This window comes from Mytilus trossulus, chromosome 3 (assembly GCF_036588685.1).
Source record: "Mytilus trossulus isolate FHL-02 chromosome 3, PNRI_Mtr1.1.1.hap1, whole genome shotgun sequence".
In the NCBI taxonomy this organism is placed as follows: domain Eukaryota; kingdom Metazoa; phylum Mollusca; class Bivalvia; order Mytilida; family Mytilidae; genus Mytilus; species Mytilus trossulus.
In genome coordinates this window covers 18,405,169-18,432,768 of record NC_086375.1, presented here as the reverse complement: position 1 = coordinate 18,432,768, position 27,600 = coordinate 18,405,169, and the positions used below count along the sequence as shown (strand labels likewise).

The 27,600-nt window shown below is 33.5% G+C and overlaps 2 protein-coding genes across 2 annotated transcripts in view; one reads left to right on the top strand and one right to left on the bottom strand.

Annotated features, from left to right (window-relative positions):
* The window catches only part of LOC134710313 (protein stum homolog), a 338,001-nt gene that overhangs the window by 13,472 nt on the left and 296,929 nt on the right, over positions 1–27,600 (bottom strand). The window lies entirely within an intron of this gene.
* LOC134710311 (uncharacterized) lies at positions 767–26,502 on the top strand. Its single transcript, XM_063570616.1, has 5 exons — positions 767–2,052; positions 5,093–5,224; positions 6,767–6,966; positions 8,172–8,411; positions 20,924–26,502. The coding sequence occupies exons 1-5, from the start codon at positions 990–992 to the stop codon at positions 22,238–22,240; spliced, it is 2,952 nt and encodes a 983-aa protein (XP_063426686.1). The 5' UTR covers positions 767–989; the 3' UTR covers positions 22,241–26,502.

Sequence of the window (27,600 nt, the reverse complement as noted above, 5' to 3'; positions counted from 1 at the left end):
ATCACCATTTTTTGCCAATATAATCACATAATCATTAAATATTTGCTTATCTTTAGTAATCAAATAATCATAAACTAAAAATACAGTCCTAGGTAATCAAATAATCATGAAATATTTGGCTTAATAATCAAATAATCATTAAAAAAACGGCCAAGTAATCACATAATCAAAAACCCCATGAGGGCCCTCATTTGTTTTTCGTTCATTTTTTTACATAAATAAGGCCGTTAGCCAGTTTTCTCGCTTGAATTGTTTTACGTTGTCTTATCGGGGCCTTTTTTAGCTGACTATATGCGGTATGGGCTTTGCTCATTGTTGAAGGCCGTACGGTGACCTATAATTGTTAATGTTTGTGTCATTTTGGTCTTTTGTGGATAGTTGTCTCATTGGCAATCACTACCACATCTTCTTTTTTTTTTTATATTAAAATCGTTTGCCGGCGCCGTCAAAGCAATTCGAAATTCGGATTTGTGGCCGTATTTTCTCTTTCGAAAGAAAATCATAACTTTTTTGTTTTAAAAGATAAACACAAAGTGTTTTTTGTTAAATAATTTGTAATTTGTGTACTTTATAACTATCCTTGGTTTAATATAAATTTAATATGTGTCCGCAAACTGAGTCCCTGTGCTATCTGAGAAATGATTATGTTGATATACTAACAGTCTATTTCCATGTTATATCAATTAAAAAATGGTTAAGAAAGTCTGAGAAAAAGAGCCACACTTTTGTATTTACCGCAAAAAAATACTCTTACGTTTAGCACGACCTCTGGCGATCAATTTATCCGTTAAAGGGAAACCAATGTATTCGCGCCAATGAACCATCTCAAGAAAGGCAATTCTTCAGGGGAAAAAAAATCACAGATACTTCGCAATTATTCCACTTAACGACCCTACATTCTATCCAATATTAGTACTGCCCAAATTCTATAACATTTATGGTGGCTTGTAAAAATTTTGTAAACAATATTCCGAGAGAGCAAAACAAACATGGCGGACACTGGCTCAGGAATGAATGGTGTTGTTCTGGTAGGGCCAGGAGACCTTAATAACCAGGAAAATATGATTAGTTCAAATGAGAATATTATACAAAATGATGAAGTCAACGGCGACGACCTTCTTCAGCTTGCTTTAGACGAGGCATCTGGTGGTCTATCGACAAATACTATAGCTTATAGTGTGTCAAATGAACTGGTTGATACAGTGACAAATGATACATTTCAGGGGACAATAACGGGTGGGGATAATTCTGAACTAGCGTTTGAAAATGCCACTTACATTGTAAGTGGTGGTGATTCTGTTAATTTTAATGCAGAAGGAACACAGTTCCAGCTTGAGACCAGTGAACCTGGAAACAATGATTCAGGAAATATTAGTGTGTCAGTTGCTTCTGGTTCAGACAATCATACTAGTTCTGTTATTGGAACTACAAGTAGTGGATTGACAGTAACCCTTGTTCCAGCAAATGAGGGTAGTGGGGCACCATTAGGTTCAAGTCAAAATCCGATTCGCATTATACAACAAGGTAATCAATATACACCTGTACAACAGTTAACTACTGAACAGTTACAACAGATAATGCAAGTTGTCCAACAACAGCAGGTAGCAAAAAGTGCATCTGAGGGTGGTGGTTCAAGCGTACTCTATAATCCGCAAACTAATACAAAAATAGTATATCGGGTCATTTATCCATCAGAGCTTCATAAAACTGCAACAGGCTCTCAGAATTCACAGGGACAGCAAACAATCATACAACTGAACCAGCAACAAAAAAGGCAATACAAAAAGAGAATAAAAGAAGAAGAAGAAAGGGTTGATGGCCCAGATTTGACTCGTGAGGAAAAGGAAGCTAGAAAAAAACACCGTCCTCGTACTCGATCTGGTCGAGTTTCAAAGCCACCAAAACACATGATGAAAGATTATAAACATATTCATGTTGTGGATTGGGACGAAGACTATGATGATTCAGATGGTGGGTATTCTGACTTCAAATATAGTGAAGATGAAAAAGAAGAAGAAAAGGAAAATGAAGCTGATTTTATGTTCGATACAGGTATGAAATGTTTACATTTAAACCGACAATATTCTGTAACATATTTCATACTGGTCATCAGGGCTCACGCTACCAGGCGACTTGGGCGAAGAAGTCGCTTTCCCCGACCCTCAAAAGCGAAAACAAGTCGCCCTGTTCTTGACAATACTCGCTTTCAGTCACTTCCGTCATCAGACTTTTTCAATTTTTACCAAGTTGATGAAACATCAATTTTTTATTGATAATTAAAAAAATTCAGACATAAACGATGCAGGTTATTTGATAAAAGTACAACTATTTATCACTTCGTGCATATCCACAAGTTCCTTTGCTTGTTACTCGAAAACGCACATCAACCTCAATTTGGGCGGCAAAATTAGTTTGTTACTTCATCATGTTCATTTGAACGTGATAAAAGTTGCCTCCAGTAAATGCAGGGGCGTAGCTAGAAAGAAACGATGTGCAAGCAACTACCGCCGAGCGGAGCGAGGCGAAAAAATTTTGGGACCCTGTTATGCAGGAAAATGTTTTTTTTTTCGGTTTTCGGTCATAGGACAGTTGATAGAGGAGCTTCATGTAGATAGAACTTATAAACAATTTATGAATGTAAAACAATTTATAAAGCTGCTGAATAGAGTAAATCATGGTTAATTGAAAACATAAACTACACATTTTATTTCTAATACAGAATTTACTCGAAATTGTCAAAAATCTGCTCTTCGGGTCTAGGCCGAAACGAACTTCTCTATTTATTTGTCGGCAATATTCACACTATCCCGATGCATATGCAGTAATGCTAGCGATGATAACCTGTCATTGTTCCGATTGGTGATCGTACATTTGATTTAAACAGACGTAGTACATTGATAGATCTCAACGGTAGCACTCGCGAGATGTTATAAACCAGTGTACGTGTTCGCCATCGAGCGACCTCCCAATTGAATTCGTCAAAATTACATACCAGGTCAGTTTCGTATGTCTCTGACAATGTTGAGATTTGTTCGTTTGTTATATTTCCTACAACAGAGGAAGGAGATACGACACAAAGAAGCGATTTTCTGATAATACCAGACGCGACTCCACTCTCCAGTTCCATTATCATAGGCATTCGATTTTCATATGGTCTGTAAACGCAAAATATAATGAGACTTTCCATTACTGTTTTGGCGTGTTTGCAGGATGAGTTGCTCTGTTAGTCCGTCGAACACATCGCCATGGCATAATTTCAACGATATCGAAGGGTTCTGATAAATCTCATGCCGATTGATACATCTCATTCCAAACAGATAAACCGTACTCTGTAAAATGTGCTTCGAAACTTCATGTGTTAGACTGCGTATAACAAATTCAAATCTTGTAAAAGATACAAGTTGCACTGTCCGCTTTCGTCATGCATGATCTTCAATAAAACTTCTATTCTGAAACCAAATGCCGTTATTTATTGACATTTCATAAATGAAAAAAGTGACAACATGTGTGTTTCCTTTAAAATTTAATTTTATTTTTGCATGCCGAACCGATGTGCACGCAACTGCGTGTTGGCGTATAGGGAGCTACGCGCCTGAAATGTTTAATCCATTTATTGCATTAAAAACGTCATGTTCCTTTCCAAATAACTTGTCAAACATCATTTATTTTTGTAAATATTTTTTTTAGTGCTAGATATTAAATATTTAGTTGGTAGTTTCTCACAAGAACGTTACTTGGTAAAACTTTTACTTAAATTGTATACTCGGATATGAATTGAACAATATAAAAAGAACATTATTTAAATGTGACCCTTAGCTTTATACTATAGTAAAATCCAAACATTGTATCACTTCTCTTTTAAATCTCACCATTTCTCCCCATCAGTGTCAAAAAGAGAAGTCACCTCTCCCTATAATTCTGAAGAAGTGTGAGCCCTGCTGGTCATTACTGGATACTATATTATCTTAAGACTAATTTACATATAACATAAAGGGTACATGTACATGTACATGTATCTATTTTGATGCACCAGATGCACCAGATGTGCATTTTGACAAATAATTTTTCTTCAGTGATGCTCGAGGCTTTAGGTATGTAAAATTGAATATCCAAAATCTAATACAAATGTCGAAGAGCGGATCAAACCAAAATGAACTGAAAGTATTGCCAAATTCTGACAATGAGTTAAAGCTTTGCTGACGAGGAAAATACAGTTTTTTAATTTAAAATCATTTCCAAAATTGTATAGCAGCAAATTTGAATAAAATATTACTGTGGTATATATCAGATTGTTTTTTAATGTGTACATGTGTATTTTATTTTCACTTTGATCGCTTCAGCAAGGATCTGACCCCGTGTAAATTTCCCTGCATGTTCCAAGATAAATAGTTGTTTGAAAGTTTCATTATACTGTGAACACTATAAAATATTTTGTGTTGTTCGACAGATCACAAGAATATGCATTTAATTAAAATCTCTGTTTTCATGCTAACTAAATTGACTAATCATACGTATACATATACATGACACACCTTTTTACAACACAGTCATCAGTGACCCAGAAAAATGTTCTTTTTTCAAAAGATCTATTTAGTATTTAGGATTGATTTCATAACAACAACAAAAATTGCATAGAAATAAAAAAGAATCACATTTTAAGATATATATATATATTTGTACTCATATTTATTTGATAGTGATCAACTATACATGTATTAGTTACTAAGTTTATGGTATATATACAACTTTAACATGTTCATGATGTTTAATGAAAGTTAAACACTGCATTTTTTATGTACATTTCTTATTTTTCCAGTATATGGAAAAATCATGGATGCCAATAAGAGAAAAATATTTAAAAAATTATTCAATTCTTTACAAATTAATGTATCCAGGATTTAAAATTGAATTTTGCTGTTAGTGAGTTATACATGTAGTTCAGGATTTATTGGAAAATGGCAATTCAGTCAATATCATGGTATAATTTTAGAATAGTTCAACCAATCCTGTTCATATTTTGACATGTTGACACTGATGTCAAAGTAGAGATCAGTGCATTTTTGACTATTTTTATTCTTGTATTTAAATTCAGGTCAAATGAAGCCAAAGAACTGGAAGTGCAGCACATGCCATAAATCTTACATAGGGAGAGGAGGCCTTGGGAGGCATTATCGCTTAAATCCATCACATGGAAATGTTGATGATTTACCTCAAGAAGAATCAGGTATTTTAAGATATTTATAATAAAATGTAAGAAAAAACCTAGAAAGCATTAAAATGTAATACAAAATATACTTCAGTTAAGTCTTAAACACACCGTTGAAATTATGATACGAGTCATTCAATTGTAACTACTTTTTTTTGTGGAAATTATGAAGTCAAAAAAGCTATTCAAAAACTAGAAATTGTCATTTGAAAGATATAGAAGTTGATTAATTGGTCTCCATCACATGTCACATAAAGGATTTTATTTTCAATTTTGTTATGCAAGTGTTTGAATTTAACTGTTATGACGAAAAATGTTTCAGTGCAAGAAAAACCTCTGCCTTAAAACATTATCCTTTAACTTTTATATAGATAATTAATTTGTAGAGGGTACTGTAAATTCAGAAATTATTGCATGCATTTATTATTGCGATTTTGTCATTTTACACTTGAATGCGATTTTAATTTTTACGATTTTGAGAAAAGTCCTGCTTAATACAGCTAAAATATTACAAAATGTGAGTTTTAATTATTGCGTTTACAACTCAGTCGCATTATTCACAATAATAAAAACCTCACAATAATTTCTGAATTTACAGTACTTTAAAATTGTTTTGGTGAAGAACGTGTTTCAAGCATAGTTTAACACTTCTACATTTTCATTTATGATGGTTAAGTAAAAAAACTCTCTGCCTTTATTGTTTTTTCTTCAACTAAAAGTCAGAGGACAAAATGATGATTTCATGATCTATATTTGAATTTTTATACGACCACAAAATAAAAAAAAAAATGGTTGTATATTGGTATCACATAGTCGTTGTTATCAGTGTCGTCCGAAGAGGGATGATTTCTCGATAATAACTTTAGTATAAGTAAATAGAAACCAAAAATTTTTAACAAGGTTTATAACCACTAAAGGAAGGTTAGGATTGATTTAAGGGGTTTTGGTGCAACAGTTAAGGAATTATGGGCCAAAAGTGTCCAAAATTAAACTTTGTTTGATTTAATCAAAAATTAAATCTCTGATATGCTGAATCTAACCATGTATTTAAATTTAGATTTTGTGTATTGGACCATAAAAGGTGAATGTTCATTTTAAAATTTTGAAGTTCTTATACCACATTCATTCTGTGTCAGAAACCTATGCTGTGTCAACTACATTGTATTTAATCACAATCCAAATTCAGAGCTGTGTCAAGCTTGAATGTGTTGTTTCATAACTTGCCCCTACTGTTCAGGGTTTGACCTCTGCGGTCATATAAAGCTGAACCCTGCAGAGCATCTGGTTGCAGTATCTTTTATAAAGAAAATGTGTAGTGTGTAGACTAAAGGATAAGATTGAGAGAATATATTAATCATGGACAACAATGGGCCAAACTCATTTTGTTTTGGTTAAAAAGAAGGAAAAGTTTAAATGAAAATATGTATATTTTACTGGCGAAAAAAATTGAAACTGGCTAAAAATATATTGTTTTGGCAAAAGAGGTGGCCAAAAAAATAATTGACCCAGGGGAGACCCTGAATGAATTATATAATGCATGAATAGTGAACTTTATTATAGATTCCAGTAATTTAAGTAGGCCTACAGCAAATGGTATGGCATATACAGGCAGTATATCAGAAGATAGCAATACTCAAGACTCCATTCCAGGTGCAACTGCTTGGTATCCAACACCTGGAAGGCCAAGAAAGAAAGGTCAAAGAGGAAGACCACCTATGTATGAACAAACTCCAGCTCGGAAAAGACATAAACTTAGAGAGGTAGTAAAATATAATGTTTTTTTTTCCTTAAATTAACTTTTGTTTAGGAATAAGAGACAGTTTCAGCGCTATAACCTTAGTTAGCCTTTACCAAATGTTAAAATATGTGAACACAATGGTTATTACCTTCAAACACAGATCAAATGGATAACTTCACATTCACTTTAAGTAAGTTAGGTCCTTCATGTTTAATACTAGTGGCATATTCTTTTTTAGCTCACCTGGCCCGAAGGGCCAAGTGAGCTTTTCTCATCACTTGGCGTCTGTCGTTCGTCGTCATTAACATTTTACATTTTGAACTTCTTCTAGAGAACCACTGAATGGAATGAAACCAAACATGGCATGCATGTTCCTTATGAGGTGCTGACAAAGTGTTGTTACTTTATAGCTTATCCATCATCCAAGATGGCCGCCAGGGGGAACTTAGTTCAACATAGGACCCTAAGGGAAATGCATACAAATGACTTTTTTCAGAGAACCACTGAATGGAATGAAACCAAACATGGCATGCATGTTCCGTATGAAATGCTGACCAAGTGTTGTTACTTTGTAGCCGATACATCATCCAAGATGGCCGCCAACAGGGGACTTAGTTTTACATAGGACCAAATTGGAAATGCATACAAATGATTTCTTTCAGAGAACCGCTGAATGGAATGAAACCAAACATAGCATGAATGTTCCTTACGAGGTGCTGACCAAGTGTTGTTACTTTGTAGCCAATCCATCATCCAAGATGGCCGCCAACGGGGGGACTTAGTTTAACTTATAGGACTACAACAGGGGACTTAGTTTAATCTATGGAAAATACATACAAATTCCTTCTTTTAGAGAACCACTGAATTGAATGAAATCAAACATGTTTGTTTCTTTCCTTTTGAGGTGCTGGCCAAGTGTTGTTACTTTTTTTTATTTTATATATAATTTCAAAAACCCAAGAAAAGTCAGGTGAGCGATACAGGCTCTTGAGAGCCTCTAGTTAATTTTTTTCAGGGAAAGTAGATTGTTACAAACAATTATCAGTGGCATCACATCTATCGCCTTAACTTTGAAGCATCACTAAGGACTAAAAATTAAACCTTGAAGAACTGACTACATCTAAAATAATAATGTTCTTTTGCAAATTGAGTTTTTATGATATGTAGATTTTGTTTTATATTTTACTATTTCTGAGTGAATGATTGATTTAAATGTTATACTTACAGTTTATTAAACAGTATGACACAGAAGATTTAATGGACATTGTTCTACCAAGGCTAGCCAAAGTTGTAACATTGTGGGAATTTCTTATGATGAAGGTAGAATCCACCAATACCAATAAACCAAATATACAAAGTGTATATCAGGAATTTGAATTGCTGACAGAAAAAGTAAAAGATTTATTTAAAACCTGCTTAAAACTTTCAGACGGCAAGTCAAATGAAAGTTCAGATAATAGAATGAAGGTAATCAATGTTACTATCTTCCCCATTTCTATACAAATGAAAGATCAGATACTGTGCAAGTACCTTTATGAGTAGCAATTTTCGTGGTTTGAGTAAATTTAACATATTTGTGGGTTCTTGAATTCATGGAATTAAGTTTTTTCAAAGAAAAAAAATAATAATTTGTGTATAAGTATTTCAATTGCTCTGAAATTGTACCACAATGTTTAATACTACAAGTAGAAGGTTTGGATACATTGTGAGGGTTATGGTGCCAACAGTTTAGGAATTAAGGGCCAAAAACAAGCATTTTTGTAGTTTCTGGGCAATAACTTGTGTATAAGTGTATGGATTTCTCTGACATTGTACCACAAAGTTCCAAATCACAAAAGAAAGGCTGGGATGGAGTTTGGGGGTTATTGCCCCATTCATGCTGAAATTAGGGGTGAAAAAAAGGGCTTAAAAACAAGCATTTTTCTAGCTTCCAGACAATAACTTGTGTTAAAGTGTATGGATCTCTCTGAAATTGTTCTACTAGGTTCCATATGGGCAGGAATTCACTAATGCTACTTTAGTGTGACATTGTAAGAAAAAAATAAAAATCATTATAAGCTTCTAAATTTTTTACAAACTATTGCTACAAATGGTGTCCTTCTATTTGTAACCAAAAAAAATCATTTTTAAACTTGCGTCAGTTTGGAACCAAAGCAAATAATGAATTTGGAGCATGTAACATGGACACTTTTTTCAAATTGAGATTAATGATTCCTTAACTTATTCAACATTCAATATCATATATATTGATCACAAACCATGTCTATCATCAAAACTCTAAAATGTATATTTTCATTTCTTTCAGAAATTTTTCTGTCAATGTTACATGCAATGTTTAAGAGATAAATACAGTAAGAATCATTTTCTTTCTGAACATCTAAAGGCTCTTTTTCATTGTGTTACCCTCACATTAAAAAATTGTATTAATATTTTTGCAATTATCTCATTTCTGTCATAAAATAGTGACTTAAATGTTGCATGTAACGTGGACACAAAAAATATGAATAATGAACCATGCCAGAATTGACCTTAAAATATATAAAAAAGCCTCCAAACAACCATCTGAATGTAAATTATACAATTATACTGCCACATTTCTCATATATGATATTATTTAAATAGTGGTTAATACCAAAAACCATTCACCTAAATTTCAGACAGCAGACAAATTTTTTAACTATACCAGTTCAAAAAAAATGTAGTTATGCTTGTTCATGGTGGTACACTATGGAAGGCTAAATTAAAAGATATTCAAATGTCAAAATAACCAGAAAAATAAAATTAAGACCAAAGATAGATCAATTGATGAAGGAGTCATCCAAAATTTCCACAACATGAAACATTTTTATATCAATAAGTAAGCAACCCGTTTTTTTTATGCACAGGAATGAGATTGATAAGAAGAAAACCACACAACCATCAGCATCCACAAGTTTCTCACTCAATAACTAATACTGACAAAGTAAGGGTACACATTGATTACATGTATCCCTCATTCATGTGACACAGATACACTTAAAACTGATAGTATGAAAAACCAAGACAAAATATGGACAAATCTACGAGAGGTTGATACAGCTGCATTTATTGAGAATCTTATTTTCAATCGTTTACATAACTTCTATAAAGAACAATTTGGGTTTCATCTTTGAGGTTGTTTTCTGATAGACATATTACCCCATATCTCGTTTTATTTCTGCTGGTTAATCTTACATTTATGATAACTTTTTAAGGTTTAAACAATAAATTTAATTTCAAACATTCAAAACAAGTTTCTTGTTTCTTGTTTTCTGTCTTCAACATCTTCAACTATCTATCTGAAAAAAGAAAAAAACAAAACAACAATTAATCTACCCTCAATCAGAACCAAAATCCATGCATAGATTATAAAATTTACAATAATATAGAAACTCTCAAATATCTTGTTTCTATTTTTCAATGCCATTTCATCTTGAAAACTTGTTACCTAAACTACAGGAAGCCACAATTTAAAGGGCCCCATAATGACCAGTGTAAAACAATTCAGAAGAGAAAACCAACACCCACTAGACCATAGTCCTGTTTTCGTCTTTATTTGGCCTTCTTTTACTTTTTTGTTTCATTAGCGTCACTGAGGAGCCTTTTGTAAACGAAAAGCGTTTCTGGCCTACAAAATTTCAATTCTGGTATCCATGATGAGTTTATTATTAATATTTTGAAATCAGAAGGAGCCTGAACCTCTTATAATGCAAAAGATATTCTGGAATGTCAATTATTGGCATAACAATTAAAAAAAATGTTACAAATTGAATTCCTGATGATTTCTATAATGAGCATCAGTAAATACACATGATACATGTGTTGACTGGTGATTGAAAAGGGATAAATAAACAAGATTTTGAAATAACTATCTTCTACACTGCTGTAGAATGGTCAAATTGGAGATCACTAATATGTCTGCATACACAGTCACCATCATCTGGTTTTCTGACACAGACAAACACTACTATCTGACTGGCTGAAAGGACCGTCACCACCTGACTCACTAATAGGGACCTTATCAGACTGGCTAACACAGTCATCATAATCTGCCAGGCTGATAGGGTTATCACCATCTGACAGACTGAAAGGGATATCACCATCTGACTGGCTGACAGGGACATCACCATCTGACTGGCTGACAGGGACATCACCAACTGACTGACTAATATGAACATCACCATCTGCCAGGCTGACTAGGACATCACCATCTGTTGGCTGACAGGGACATTACCCTCTGACTGGCTTACAAGAACATCACAGACTGACTGACTGACAGGAACATCACCAACTAACTGATAAACCGATATGTACATCACCATCTTCCAGGCTGACAGGGACATCACCATCTGTCTGGCTGCCAGGGACATCACCATGATGATGACTGGTTGACAGGGACTGTCTTTTTGCAGCATCTTCCTGAGAGTTTTCTTCATCACATTTATTGCTGATCATCTTTATCTTTCTTAGGTTTATATTGCCTGTAGATTATTTTTTTTTTAAATTGCATGTAAATTTTCAAGACTGACACCAATTTTGTTGTCAATGAAGAAAATACACTTGAAGAAAATACACTTCTAAAAAGAATATCTATATTGAGAAATAAAGATGAAGTTTGATGGTGGTAAAACAAGTTAAATTATCAATAATCTCTTTATAGAGCAAAGGAGTTAGTAAATGTTATCAGTTCTGTTCATGCGTGTAACATTGACAGAAAGTAAAAGGTTGTATGTCAATGTTACATACATGAAGACCAGAAGATGAAAGTGGTGTGCTTAATAGTCAACTTTAGAGAAATAATATAATTGCTGCCCAGTAATATCTAATTAATCATTTAGGTTATAAAATGTTATATAAATGTCTGACTTTACGGAAGTAATACCTTTGCATGTAACATAAAAAAATCTTGATTTGTTGTCAATGTTACTAACTAGTGTTAAAAGACAAATTAAACATGAAAACGCTTTAATTTTGTAAAATAAAAATAAGATAATAGCTCCATATGGCAGTAAGTTTTGTTTACCCATGTAACACTGGCCTGAACATGTAAAAGTCTAAATAATAGACTCTGTCAATGTTACATACACAATTTCTTAATGAAAAAAAAGTTTAATTTGGGTTTACTTTATACATTGTTTTTTAAAATAAGTATCATAATAATAACTTTGATTATTCCATATTGATAAAATATTAGTAGGTTTTTCTATATGAATGGACTTTTGAATAAATAAGCATATTCACCTGCGGAAAAAGGATATTCACCGCGCAAAACGTCGCGTGCTTTTACGTGTATAATTTTGGTAAAAAAACGTTGGATGTACAATTGGTTTTGGTAAATATTTTCCATTACATTAATTTCTCTCGGAATATGGAATAAAACATTTACTGTCTTATGTTTCGGTAAATATGTGGTTTTATTGACTTTTGAAAAACTGATATTCACTTCGGCCGTTGGCCTCAGTGAATATCAGTTTTTCAAAAGTCAATAAAACCACACATTTACCTCACCAAAAGACAGTAATTGTATAATATTAAAAATTAGATTAACTGTTGATTTCAACACAGTAAAATCTTCTCATGTAACACAAAAAAGACCTGATACAAAAATCGTAGTCCATGTTACTCATAAAGTTATCATAGGAGCATCAAAGAAATTGTGCGATGACAATATTTCAGATGTTAGTCATTTATAAACTCAGATAAACTCATTTTAAAGCTCATAACAGAGGTTTTGAAATCAATGCTTTTAAAACATTATAATTCTGGGTTATGTATGTAACATTGACAGGAACACCAACAAATGATGAGGAAAAATTGCTAGTCAATCAGGAAAAAAATAAACACAAATAATTAAAACTCATTTATTTCTTTAATATCATTTCAATGAAGCAAATTTAAATTTCAGCAAGATTTTATTGATTGAATAATTGTATGCACATTTATTAGGTTGTAGCATGTAACCTGGACGCAGAAGATGTGTCAATGTTACATGCCTTGAAACGATAAGAATTACAAGTAAATATTGTAAAGTCTAAAAATCAAGAAAGATCAACAACTTCTCTGTTAAGAATTCAGCATAAATTTACATTTGATTTAATATTATGCACTGGCCAATTATGCTTTAAGTGTAATAAAGTAATATTGTTTTTATTCTGGTGTCAATGTTACATTTTATGTTTTCAAATTAAGTGGCCAGTTATCTTTATAATGCTGAGAATGAATACAAGTACTAGTTAATCAAATTGGCAATTAATCTGTGGTATTCATGTAAAAAATTAGATTGATAAGGCAAACCGCACAAAAAAAAGCTTTTGCATGTATCATAGACACCTTTCCTTGGTAAATATTTTCGTGTCAATGTTATGTACAGAAATCTCTCCAGCAATAAAATGAATATCGTAAGGGTCAAACCTGTTTAAATACAAGATAAACTTATATTTTTTGACAAAATTGCAAAGCAAGTCACACATCATTATCAAAGAACCTAATTTACACAAAAAGTGCATGTAACACTTCATTGTGAGGTCAAATTAACCTGGTCCCACTCTCTTATCATCTGCTTGATCACTGGTAGATGCCAAGTGTGAAAGATGACAAAGCCACATTTTAATGTAATTGTCAGTGGGTCGAAATGTGAAAAAATAATTAGGTTAATGCTTACTATAAAAAGTATACAACTGTTATAAAAAGATGAGTATTATTGGGCAGTAATGACACGAAAATGAAATAAATTTTCTTACCTTCTATATTTTTCAAACTTCAGTTGATTGATAAAAATCATGAAATCCAAACTGTAACCATTGTTGACACCTTTCAAAATTTGCCATGCTGGACCAATAACTTGTTTCCAAATCTAATCAGCTAATGAAAAGGTGCATGTAACATTTGTTGACTGGAAAATTACATGCACTTGTCCATTTTCAAACGTATTTTATTTGCAGCAATAATAGGATTCTGTACAAAATGAGGTTTCTGAATGATAGATCGATCATTTTGCAGTTGATTTCCAACTATTATAGTAGAACAATTCTTCAGGCATATTCTAAATATGACTAGGGGTTTTGCCACTGCAGAAATGTCACACTTTTTGTCTACAGTTTTCAAATACCAGCACATAACAAGTGCTGATTTTTTGTTGATTTTTTTAATTCGATCCATTTTTTTTTGCATGTGGCAATAAAGACTAACCCACTTTGATATTTAAACAATGTTTATTCTCCATATTTGCATGATTTCTTTATTTTTTAATTGGATAAACACTATTGACCCTAAAATTTCACTAGCGAATTCATGCCCATATACTACAATGGAGAGGCTGGGATCGAGTTTGGGAGCAATTGCTCCAAGGGGGAATTCAAAAAACAATGTGGGGGTTCCAATTTAAAAAAAAAAAGGGTTCAATATTTTTTTTAATTCCTCAAATTTCAAATTTTTGAAAAATTTCAAGGAGAAACCTATATTCTGTCAAAAATTGGATCACAATCCAAATTCAGAGCTAGAATGTTGTGTCCAAACTTGCCCCAACTGTTCAGTGTTTGAATTCTGCAGTCACATAAAGCTGTGCCCTGCAGAGCATCTGGTTTTATTTGGAAATTAGATATTTCTTTTTGACTTTTAAATTCCTGGATAAAGCCATCCATGAAAACCACAAAAATTGTTTTTCCCACTGATAAAAGTACTTTCACAGAGGTTTTGGTGGCCAAGTGGTTTCAATAGTAAATCTACAGTGCTCACTAGCATGTTGACAATTATGTGTATTCCACTCCTATCTCTATTGTCCGAATAGTCTGTTCCACTCTTATCTCTATTGACTAGGATAGTCTGTTCCACTCCTATCTCTATTGACTAGGATAGTCTGTTCCACTCCTATCTCTTGACTAGGATAGTCTGTTCCACTCTTATCTCTATTGACTAGGATAGTCTGTTCCACTCCTATCTCTATTGACTAGGATAGTCTGTTCCACTCCTATCTCTTGACTAGGATAGTCTGTTCCACTCCTATCTCTATGGACTAGGATAGTCTGTTCCACTCCTATCTCTATTGACTAGGATAGTTTGTTCCACTCCTATCTATATTGACTAGGATAGTCTGTTCCACTCCTATCTCTATTGACTAGGATAGTCTGTTCCACTCCTATCTTATTGACTAGGATAGTATGTTCCACTCCTATCTCTATTGACTAGGATAGTCTGTTTTATGTGCATTCCACTCCTATCTCTATTGACTAGGATAGTCTGTTCCACTCCTATCTCTATTGACTAGGATAGTCTGTTCCACTTCTATCTCTATTGACTAGGATAGTCTGTTCCACTCCTATCTCTATTGACTAGGATAGTCTGTTCCACTCCTATCTCTTTTGACTAGGATAGTCTGTTCCACTCCTATCTCTATTGACTAGGATAGTCTGTTCCACTCCTATCTCTATTGACTAGGATAGTTTGTTCCACTCCTATCTATATTGACTAGGATAGTATGTTCCACTCCTATCTCTATTGACTAGGATAGTCTGTTTTATGTGTGTTCCACTCCTATCTCTATTGACTAGGATAGTCTGTTTTATGTGTGTTCCACTCCTATCTCTATTGACTAGGATAGTCTGTTCCACTCCTATCTTTATTGACTAGGATAGTCTGTTCCACTCCTATCTCTATTGACTAGGATAGTTTGTTCCACTCCTATCTATATTGACTAGGATAGTCTGTTCCACTCCTATCTCTATTGACTAGGATAGTCTGTTCCACTCCTATCTCTATTGACTAGGATAGTTTGTTCCACTCCTATCTCTATTGACTAGGATAGTCTGTTTCATGTGCGTTCCACTCCTATCTCTATTGACTAGGATAGTTTGTTCCACTCCTATCTCTATTGACTAGGATAGTCTGTTTCATGTGTGTTCCACTCCTATCTCTATTGACTAGGATAGTCTGTTTCATGTGCGTTCCACTCCTATCTCTATTGACTAGGATAGTCTGTTCCACTCCTATCTCTATTGAATAGGATAGTCTGTTCCACTCCCATTTCTATTGACTAGGATAGTATGTTCCACTCCTATCTCTATTGACTAGGATAGTCTGTTTTATGTGCGTTCCACTCCTATCTCTATTGACTAGGATAGTCTATTTTATGTGCGTTCCACTCCTATCTCTATTGACTAGGATAGTCTGTTCCACTCCTATCTCTATTGAATAGGATAGTCTGTTCCACTCCTATCTCTATTGACTAGGATAGTATGTTCCACTCCTATCTCTATTGACTAGAATAGTCTGTTCCACTCCTATCTCTATTGACTAGGATAGTCTGTTCCACTTCTATCTCTATTGACTAGGATAGTCTGTTCCACTCCTATCTCTATTGACTAGGATAGTCTGTTCCACTCCTATCTCTTTTGACTAGGATAGTCTGTTCCACTCCTATCTCTATTGACTAGGATAGTCTGTTCCACTCCTATCTCTATTGACTAGGATAGTTTGTTCCACTCCTATCTATATTGACTAGGATAGTCTGTTCCACTCCTATCTCTATTGACTAGGATAGTATGTTCCACTCCTATCTCTATTGACTAGGATAGTCTGTTTTATGTGTGTTCCACTCCTATCTCTATTGACTAGGATAGTCTGTTCCACTCCTATCTTTATTGACTAGGATAGTCTGTTCCACTCCTATCTCTATTGACTAGGATAGTTTGTTCCACTCCTATCTATATTGACTAGGATAGTCTGTTCCACTCCTATCTCTATTGACTAGGATAGTCTGTTCCACTCCTATCTCTATTGACTAGGATAGTTTGTTCCACTCCTATCTCTATTGACTAGGATAGTCTGTTTCATGTGCGTTCCACTCCTATCTCTATTGACTAGGATAGTTTGTTCCACTCCTATCTCTATTGACTAGGATAGTCTGTTTCATGTGTGTTCCACTCCTATCTCTATTGACTAGGATAGTCTGTTTCATGTGCGTTCCACTCCTATCTCTATTGACTAGGATAGTCTGTTCCACTCCTATCTCTATTGAATAGGATAGTCTGTTCCACTCCCATTTCTATTGACTAGGATAGTATGTTCCACTCCTATCTCTATTGACTAGGATAGTCTGTTTTATGTGCGTTCCACTCCTATCTCTATTGACTAGGATAGTCTATTTTATGTGCGTTCCACTCCTATCTCTATTGACTAGGATAGTCTGTTCCACTCCTATCTCTATTGAATAGGATAGTCTGTTCCACTCCTATCTCTATTGACTAGGATAGTATGTTCCACTCCTATCTCTATTGACTAGAATAGTCTGTTCCACTCCTATCTCTATTGACTAGGATAGTCTGTTCCACTTCTATCTCTATTGACTAGGATAGTCTGTTCCACTCCTATCTCTATTGACTAGGATAGTCTGTTCCACTCCTATCTCTTTTGACTAGGATAGTCTGTTCCACTCCTATCTCTATTGACTAGGATAGTCTGTTCCACTCCTATCTCTATTGACTAGGATAGTTTGTTCCACTCCTATCTATATTGACTAGGATAGTCTGTTCCACTCCTATCTCTATTGACTAGGATAGTATGTTCCACTCCTATCTCTATTGACTAGGATAGTCTGTTTTATGTGTGTTCCACTCCTATCTCTATTGACTAGGATAGTCTGTTCCACTCCTATCTTTATTGACTAGGATAGTCTGTTCCACTCCTATCTCTATTGACTAGGATAGTTTGTTCCACTCCTATCTATATTGACTAGGATAGTCTGTTCCACTCCTATCTCTATTGACTAGGATAGTCTGTTCCACTCCTATCTCTATTGACTAGGATAGTTTGTTCCACTCCTATCTCTATTGACTAGGATAGTCTGTTTCATGTGCGTTCCACTCCTATCTCTATTGACTAGGATAGTTTGTTCCACTCCTATCTCTATTGACTAGGATAGTCTGTTTCATGTGTGTTCCACTCCTATCTCTATTGACTAGGATAGTCTGTTTCATGTGCGTTCCACTCCTATCTCTATTGACTAGGATAGTCTGTTCCACTCCTATCTCTATTGAATAGGATAGTCTGTTCCACTCCCATTTCTATTGACTAGGATAGTATGTTCCACTCCTATCTCTATTGACTAGGATAGTCTGTTTTATGTGCGTTCCACTCCTATCTCTATTGACTAGGATAGTCTATTTTATGTGCGTTCCACTCCTATCTCTATTGACTAGGATAGTCTGTTCCACTCCTATCTCTATTGAATAGGATAGTCTGTTCCACTCCTATCTCTATTGACTAGGATAGTATGTTCCACTCCTATCTCTATTGACTAGAATAGTCTGTTCCACTCCTATCTCTATTGACTAGGATAGTCTGTTCCACTTCTATCTCTATTGACTAGGATAGTCTGTTCCACTCCTATCTCTATTGACTAGGATAGTCTGTTCCACTCCTATCTCTTTTGACTAGGATAGTCTGTTCCACTCCTATCTCTATTGACTAGGATAGTCTGTTCCACTCCTATCTCTATTGACTAGGATAGTTTGTTCCACTCCTATCTATATTGACTAGGATAGTCTGTTCCACTCCTATCTCTATTGACTAGGATAGTATGTTCCACTCCTATCTCTATTGACTAGGATAGTCTGTTTTATGTGTGTTCCACTCCTATCTCTATTGACTAGGATAGTCTGTTCCACTCCTATCTTTATTGACTAGGATAGTCTGTTCCACTCCTATCTCTATTGACTAGGATAGTTTGTTCCACTCCTATCTATATTGACTAGGATAGTCTGTTCCACTCCTATCTCTATTGACTAGGATAGTCTGTTCCACTCCTATCTCTATTGACTAGGATAGTTTGTTCCACTCCTATCTCTATTGACTAGGATAGTCTGTTTCATGTGCGTTCCACTCCTATCTCTATTGACTAGGATAGTTTGTTCCACTCCTATCTCTATTGACTAGGATAGTCTGTTTCATGTGTGTTCCACTCCTATCTCTATTGACTAGGATAGTCTGTTTCATGTGCGTTCCACTCCTATCTCTATTGACTAGGATAGTCTGTTCCACTCCTATCTCTATTGAATAGGATAGTCTGTTCCACTCCCATTTCTATTGACTAGGATAGTATGTTCCACTCCTATCTCTATTGACTAGGATAGTCTGTTTTATGTGCGTTCCACTCCTATCTCTATTGACTAGGATAGTCTATTTTATGTGCGTTCCACTCCTATCTCTATTGACTAGGATAGTCTGTTCCACTCCTATCTCTATTGAATAGGATAGTCTGTTCCACTCCTATCTCTATTGACTAGGATAGTATGTTCCACTCCTATCTCTATTGACTAGGATAGTCTGTTTTATGTGCGTTCCACTCCTATCTCTATTGACTAGGATAGTCTGTTCCACTCCTATCTCTATTGACTAGGATAGTCTGTTCCACTCCTATCTCTATTGACTAGGATAGTTTGTTCCACTCCTATCTCTATTGACTAGGATAGTCTGTTTTGTGTGTGTTCCTCTCCTATCTCTATTGACTAGGATAGTCTGTTTTATGTGCGTTCCACTCCTATCTCTATTGACTAGGATAGTCGGTTTTCCTGCTGAAGATCTTTGGTTTCTCCTGATACTCTGGCTTCCTAGACTGAACAAAAAACTGGCCTTGAAACCTGTTTATCAAGGTTTTATACGACCGCAAAAAAAATTTGCGTCGTATAATGGTATCATGTCGTTGTTGTTGTCCGAAAGACCCATTTAGTTTCCAGACAATAACTTTATATGTAGTGAATGGATCTCTATAAATTTTTACCAGAAGGTTTAATACCACTAAAGGAGGGTTAAGATTTATTTTGGAATTGTGGGCAAAAAAAAGGGGTTAACTATTTTTTTCTGGTCAATGAACAATTAAGACAATTTAAAAGCTGGGTAAGGGAAGTAATTCAAAAACAGTTAACATACAATGTTTGGTATGTTTGTATATAACTCCCTTACACTACTTGTAAATAATGTATAAAGAAATGTCAGGTTTTGTGCTTATTGCCAAAAAAAGGGGGTGGTAGTAGTATTCAATTTCCCCCCAAATTTCTCAAATTCCAAATTTTTGAAAAGTTTGAAGAAGAAATCTTTAATTGCACAATAATGCATAACAGATTTGTAAGATCTTGACATTTTTTTTGTGTCAGAAACTCATATTATGTCAAGAATTTTATCACAATCCAAATTCAGAGCTGCATCAAGCTTGAATGTTGTGTCCATACTTGCCCCAACTGTTTAGGGTTTTGACCTCTGCAGTTGTATAAAGCTGTGCCCTGCAGAGCACCGGGTTGATTTTTGTTGACAATTTGTATTTATTACTGTTAATTCAGAACTTATTGTGAGACTTATACAAATATGTATATTGTGACTGGGTGAGTTTCACAATAAAAAGAACAGTGAACGCATATACATATTGCTGTATGTAAATTTTCCTAAAATTACAATAATTTATCTTAGATTTTTGTCCATTCTTCAAAGACTGTATAACAGTGTAACGACAGAATTAAAGATTTTCTTATCCCCAAATATGTGTTTTTTTCAAGCTAACATAATTTATAGGTTTATACACTAAATATCTTGACAAAAATATATATATAAAGTGTTTTCAAATTTCAAATTGTAAGAAACAATATTTAACTCTCTATCTAATAATCTGCATTAATGAGCAGACTATTTTTTTAAAACCACTTATTAATTAAAGGTACTTAAACAGCTGTATATATGTACCAGTAGTTTTGGGTTTATGTAGAAAAGAAAGTACATTTTATAATTCAGTTGACTCAAAGCATAATTGGAATATAATTTTTTTTATAAAAATACCAAAAACTTCTTTCTAGTATTTTATCAGAATTATCATTTGGATATAAGCAAAATATTAAAGATTGTAATGAAAAGAAATCTAATTTTTGATAATTATATTATTTTTGAGTGGATTAATGAATTTGGAACCATTTTTATTTCAGATGTCGAATAGTAGACTGACTGAAGCAATTGGATTTGAAACAGGGACATATGAAGTGAATACAGCTGTTCTTCAGTCTACTTTCATGGACAATGATCTGAACAATACAGAAAAAATTGAAATTGTAAAACAGTTTGACCATGTTCGACATAAAAGACCACATAAAATAGAAGTTATGATGGGTCCATCCACCGAATCACCCACCAAAAGATTTAAATCTATTTTACCTAATGATAAAAAGAGTAATGTTGTAGTGTCTACTCAAGGAAACATTGTGTTAATGGGAAGACCACAAACAACTAATTCTACATCTCCTAAAATAGTTCTAGTTAATAATGCACAAACTTCACAAACAAGTTCTAATCCATTAATAGTCATGAATAAAAATCAATCCAATTGTTCAGCTGCAGTTTTAGAATGTGTGCAGTCTTCACCGTCTAATGTTATATCATCACACACATCAACACTACCTTCTGCAAGTAAACAAAGTCATTATGTCAGTAATCAAGTATCACCTACAAAGAGTGTTGTGTTAAGTAGTAAATCATTACCTCAGAAAAGATCTTCACAGACTTTACCATCAAAACCTAGCACAGTGGTACAATCCAATATCTCATCAGGAATCACAATAGTTCCAGTCAATAACTCCACTGGATTTAATTCTGTAGGAAAGATAAGTTCTGTGTACAATACATCCTTGTTAAGTCATAACCAGCTACCAAAACATACTGAAATTATCTCTAATTCTGTAGCAACTAGTTTAATGTCATCGGTAGTGTCAAAAGCTGGAGTCATGATTGCAGAAAATAACATAAATAACATACGAGAAACAGACATGGAGTCAGAATCTTTAGAGATGAAACCTGAAGTTACTCAAAGCAATGAAGGCAGTACGTTCATTATTACAAATTACAACAATGTTGAACCAAATAATTCTTTAGAACAAACGACTTTAGGCAATTCTAATGTTGCTCTAGAGAATACCATGATGAATTCCTCTGGTGGTTTAGAAAACCCTGAATCTGGAGAGCAGACTATAGGAGAAACGTTAATAGAAACAAATCACATGGAGTCAACTGAAATGATTGAGTTAGTAAACGATCAGTTAATCACAGAAGATGCTTCTTTAAATAATGTCATCACAGCATCGAACATTTATCAGACACCAGAGGGCATCATAATTATCCAGAATCAGGACGGCAGTACTGTACAATTACAGGGAAGTGACGGGGAACCCATTCCCTTAGAAACAGTTCAGGCATTATTAGAAGGACAATATCTGCAGACAACAGAAGGGAGTGTCCTCTTAAATCAATAATTTAATAGGAAATACATCATAATTGTGCATAGCTCATTTATCTCTTATTTATTATTTAAAATATTTAAATTGTGTCTAATATTTAATTTATAGGAAGCACATTAAAGACCTTAAACATCTCTTTGTTGTATAAAATCCTAGGTTATAGGGTCACTATCATAGTATGAACAGTGAAATTAAGTACTGTAAATTCAGAAATTATTGCGTGCATTTATTATTGCGATTTTGTCATTTCATACTTGAATGCGATTTTAATTTTTACGATTTTGAGAAAAGTCATGCTTAATTCAGTTAAAATATTTGAAAAATGCGAGTTTTAATTATTGCGTTTACAACTCAGTCGCAATATTCGCAATAATAAAAACCTCGCAATAATTTCTGAATTTACAGTATCTAAATTGAGGTCTTGTAAAATGTGTACCGGTATATGTACTAAGTATTTTAACATTCAAATTATATGAAAGCCACAGAAATTTTATTTTTTTACCATGTCTGTTAGAGAGATCTGTTAAGTACAGTTAGTTCAGAAGTAGATTTTAGTTTTTGTTTTGCATTAACATAGTCTAAAAATAGGACAAAGGTGTGCTTTTTCTGGCAGTGACTTTGTCAATACTGTTTAAGTTTGTGATTAAGTCTCACCATCTGTTATAGGGGAACCATTAATTGGTAGGTCAATGATATTTTGTATTCAGTTGTATTAGCATTAGCACACCTCGATTTCTGAGATAATTTTGTCCCTCCCCTTCAGTCTATCAACTTTGAAACTGTTTATTTGTTTACAAGTTTTATTATTAGAACAGATTATTAAAGGGAACCACTAGTGGTAGATCTGTGATGTTACTGTTAAATATAATAGTTGTATTAGCATTGCAACATCTCATTTCCATGGATATTATTTGGTCCTATCCCATCAGTTGTGTATTGACCTTGAAATTTTTTATTTAGTTTTATGTTAAAGTTTGTGATAAGTATTAACATTAGGAGATGTGGTTTGATTGCCAATGAGATAACTATCGTCTTAAGTTGATATGAAGTAGATGAAAGCAATAATAGGCAACTGTAGTCTTTTAACAATGAGAAAACCCAATTCAATATAGTCAGCTATAAAAGGTCTAAACATGAAATATAAAGTGAACCACTTATGATAAGTCAATGACATTTGGTATGCAGTTGTATTAGCAATGATATTTTTAATTTACTGAGTTAATCTGGAATTGCAACATTAACATGGTTCATTGACTTGGAATGTTTTGCAAAGTTTACATGTAAAATTATTTCCATTTTAATCTCGACATTTGAATTTTAAGATATTCTGAAAATCTTGCAAATTTCAGTTCAATTTAAATCCAAGTAAAACCCCTATAAAAGTTATCCTGTTTCACCTATACTTGTTGCAATGCAATGTTTTCAATGTGCTGCTTAGCTAAATTGTCAATTTTATCTCATAATCTGCTGTTTTACAGTTCTGTTTAACAATAAATTGGCTTCTTTTTGGCAGTGAATAGGTCAAAATATGGTTTGGTTAATTAAAATTTCTATTTTCTAAATTTTTGGGATCTTGCTTTTGTTACAAAAGTTAGTCACATGATCAAAGTGTGCAAAATTCATTCTCTATATTTACCACTTATGAATGAGAGCAGAATTCAGCAGAAATGAAATGGATAAAAAGCATTTGTTTATACTCTATGAGAGCTAAAGATGGTCTCAATTATGACATGAGTTGTAACACGGTATATATACATGTATATAATATATCAATTATTTTTGGGACTTAGTTCAGTGATCTGATGTTTGTGGTTCTCTTGGTTATTTAAATGAGTCAAAGTATACTAATAAGTTTAAGATTATCTATCCGTCCAGTCAGCTTATTTAGTTTCTTGTGGAATTATCAGTTGCAATACATTTTATATGTTAGTACTTTTTTTCCTATGTATGTGACCTGTACAATTTGAATTTAGTGTTGGTAATGACATGGAACACAAACAGAAGGTACACAATGATGTATTAACAAGGGGGGAAATGTAATTTTTAGCATTTATATTTATGATACTTTAGAATTTCAAGCTAAAAGTGTAAAGGACAACTACTATTTGTTCAATGAAGTTTTAGAAAAATAGTAAGATTCTTCATTCTCTTAAAAAGTTTGATGGCACAGACCATTTCCTGCTTTTAATAAAAACATAAATTGTTGTTTTTTTCTATAACAATAACGAACAAGATTTGGTTATATTATTATACTGTGGATTCATTATTATTCGTTGGATACCAATTTTCGTGGGAACAGTTGAACCACGAAATTAAATGTTCAACAAAAGACAAATTTTCTTATGGCTTGTATGTAGATTTCGGCAAAACCACGAAATCAAATATCCACGAACATGTAAGTTTTCCGGAATCCATGAAAATTGGTACCCACGAAAATAAATGAATCCACAGTATGTATGAAAAAATATAAACAACAAACATTTTGTATTTCCTTTCATAAACCTTTTTCTTAAAACAAAACTAAAGTATCAAGATAAATTTTCTAGACTGAACACTAAAGTGCTTAACTATCAAATAATACATGCCATCACAAATATCCCACATAGTGACCAAAATTTGTTATTTTTACAATTAAGTGTGAATAAGAATAAGTATTTACCTACGTTTCTGCAAGTTTTCATTAGATTGTTTTTAAGAATTGAATGCTTCTTTTTGTAAATTTATTGGGGTGTAAAAGCGTTGACCGAAGTACATTTTGTATGAAGCGCGGAAGCGCTTCATTCTAAAAATGTACGCACGGTCAACGCTTTTACAACCCTATAAAGTTACAAAAAGAAGCATTCAATACTTATAATTACATTTTTTAGCTAGGATTATAAAAACACGAATTTCATGAAGTTTAATTTTAAATTCACCTGTGCACTTTATTGTGGGACCTCGTGTCATCATGAATGAAATGTTATTGTCTCATGCAATTGCTTACGGAATAACATGTGATGTGAAATTAGCCAATCAGAATAACTTATTATAATGAAACATACATCTAATGTAATTATTTAGACATAAAGAAAATATCTTTTACTGTAGTTACTGATTTCTGACAGTAATGTCTACAATATCTGAAGAATGTATTGTGAAAGATTTAAAAAAACAAACTATAGTCTATTATTTATGATTCTAAATACCAACAGTGAGGCCTTTTACCATATCTTATCATTTGTATATTTTACACACATGCAATAAGATGACACAGAAATCTTATTCATGTCTGTAAAGTTGTCAGGTTATTTTTCAATTGTCCATCAGTTGGTAAAATAGATTAATCCACATCATTTTATAAAACTCTGAAATGACATTTACCCAATAAAAAGACTTTACTTTGTTCTTCTGTATTTGCATGTGGGATGTACGACTTAAGTAGGACCAGATTGAGGGATTCCTCTGACCTTTGTACAGTGAGATGTGTGTTTCCTCTGACCTCTGTACAGTGAGATGTGTGTTTCCTCTGACCTCTGTACAGTGAGATGTGTGTTTCCTCTGACCTCTGTACAGTGAGATGCGTGTTTCCTCTGACCTCTGTACAGTGAGATGCGTGTTTCCTCTGACCTCTGTACAGTGAGATGCGTGTTTCCTCTGACCTCTGTACAGTGAGATGTGTGTTTCCTCTGACCTCTGTACAGTGAGATGCGTGTTTCCTCCGACCTCTGTACAGTGAGATGTGTTACTTTTAAATAGAATGCCTATTCCTATGGAATATTTTATAAAAAATTAAAATGTGAAGATTTCAGAGAGTTTGTGAAAATAAATATCAGCAATTTTATTATAAAGTCTAATTTGGTAAAAAGTATCATATTAAATTGAAGAAAAGAAAATTACCTGTTTACACTAATTTATTTGTTAAATAGCCAATGAAGAAACAATATTTATATTTAGTGGCTTTTAAATGTAATTAGTTCTATTATATAATATCAAATTTAGAATAGAAACCTGAAGAATAGTTCATAATTATGGAATGAAAAAGGTGATTATGACAGTAATTCCTGATATTTATATTTTGTTGATGTTTCTCCTAGTGCTACAAAGTAGAATTGTGAAGAACATGTTTTATGTTATTTCAATCATTTTATATCTACATTGTGTAAGTTATGTGTACATTAGACCCTTATATGTTACATATACAATATGCACTGATATAGATATTCAATGTTAAGTTCAAGTGCAGCTATCAGTTCTAAAGGTATGATTCATACTTATTTCATTAAATACTTTTAAAACAGTGTTGTGTTTTACTATTATCAACCCATTTGAGTCTGGAATAAAGTTTTTGCTTAATTTGAGTCAGAATAACGTTTAAATTTTTTTTGTGTCGTAAAGTACTATCACGTCGTTGTCGTCGTCTGAAGACACATTTAGTTTTGGGACAATAAATTTTAGTGAATGGATCTTTAAAAGCTATAAGTTTTTAACCAGAAGGTTCAATACCACTTGGGATTGATAGTCAATTTTTACCAATTTTCGTAATTTTTTGTTATCTTTTACAAAATTTGTCTCTGAAACTATGAAGACAAATTTAACCAAACATGTCCACATCATTATTATGTATCTAGTTTAAAAAATGTGTTTGATGCCCCTGCCTGCAAACCAAGATGGCTGACATGGCTAAATAATAGAACATAGGGTGAAATGCAGTTTTTGGCTCATATCTCGGAGACCAAATCATAAAATTGAGAATGAAAATGGGGAATGTGTCAAAGAGACAACAACCTGACCATAGAAAAAACAACAGCAGAAGGTCACCAATAGGTCTTCAATGTAGCAAGAAATTCCTGCACCAGGAGGCGTCCTTCAACTGGCCCCTAAACAAATATATACTAGTTCAGTGATAATTAACGCCATAGTAAATTCCAAATTGTACACAAGAAACTAAAATTAAAATAATACAAGACATGTATAGAGCAAACCTGACTGGATAAATTCGTTCGTTAGGTCAAGGTCTATCTGTCCTTGAAATTGTGAGACCAATCAGGCAACCGGTTGTTGGGTTGCCTCTGAACTGGTAATTTTGAGAAAAAGTTGCAGCTTTTGATTGTTATCTAGATTGAGATAAACCGTAAACAGCAATTATGTACAGCAAAGTAAGGCCTACAAATAAGTTAACATGATCAAAATGGTCAGTTGACCCCTTAAGAAGATATTTATAGATTGAGATAAACCGTAAACAGCAATTATGTACAGCAAAGTAAGGCCTACAAATAAGTTAACATGATCAAAATGGTCAGTTGACCCCATTAGGAGATATTGCTCTTTACAGTCAATTTTCATAAATTTTGCTTCTGGGACAAGCTCATTATAGTTAATTATAATTGTGAGCAGCA

Bases quoted from the DNA above. Each gene is read 5' to 3' on its own strand.
- LOC134710311 (XM_063570616.1), top strand. From the start codon at position 990: ATGGCGGACACTGGCTCAGGAATGAATGGTGTTGTTCTGGTAGGGCCA. The intron at 5,225-6,766 runs GTATTTTAAGAT...ACTTTATTATAG, and splicing joins TTTACCTCAAGAAGAATCAG to ATTCCAGTAATTTAAGTAGG. The intron at 6,967-8,171 runs GTAGTAAAATAT...TTATACTTACAG, and splicing joins AAAGACATAAACTTAGAGAG to TTTATTAAACAGTATGACAC.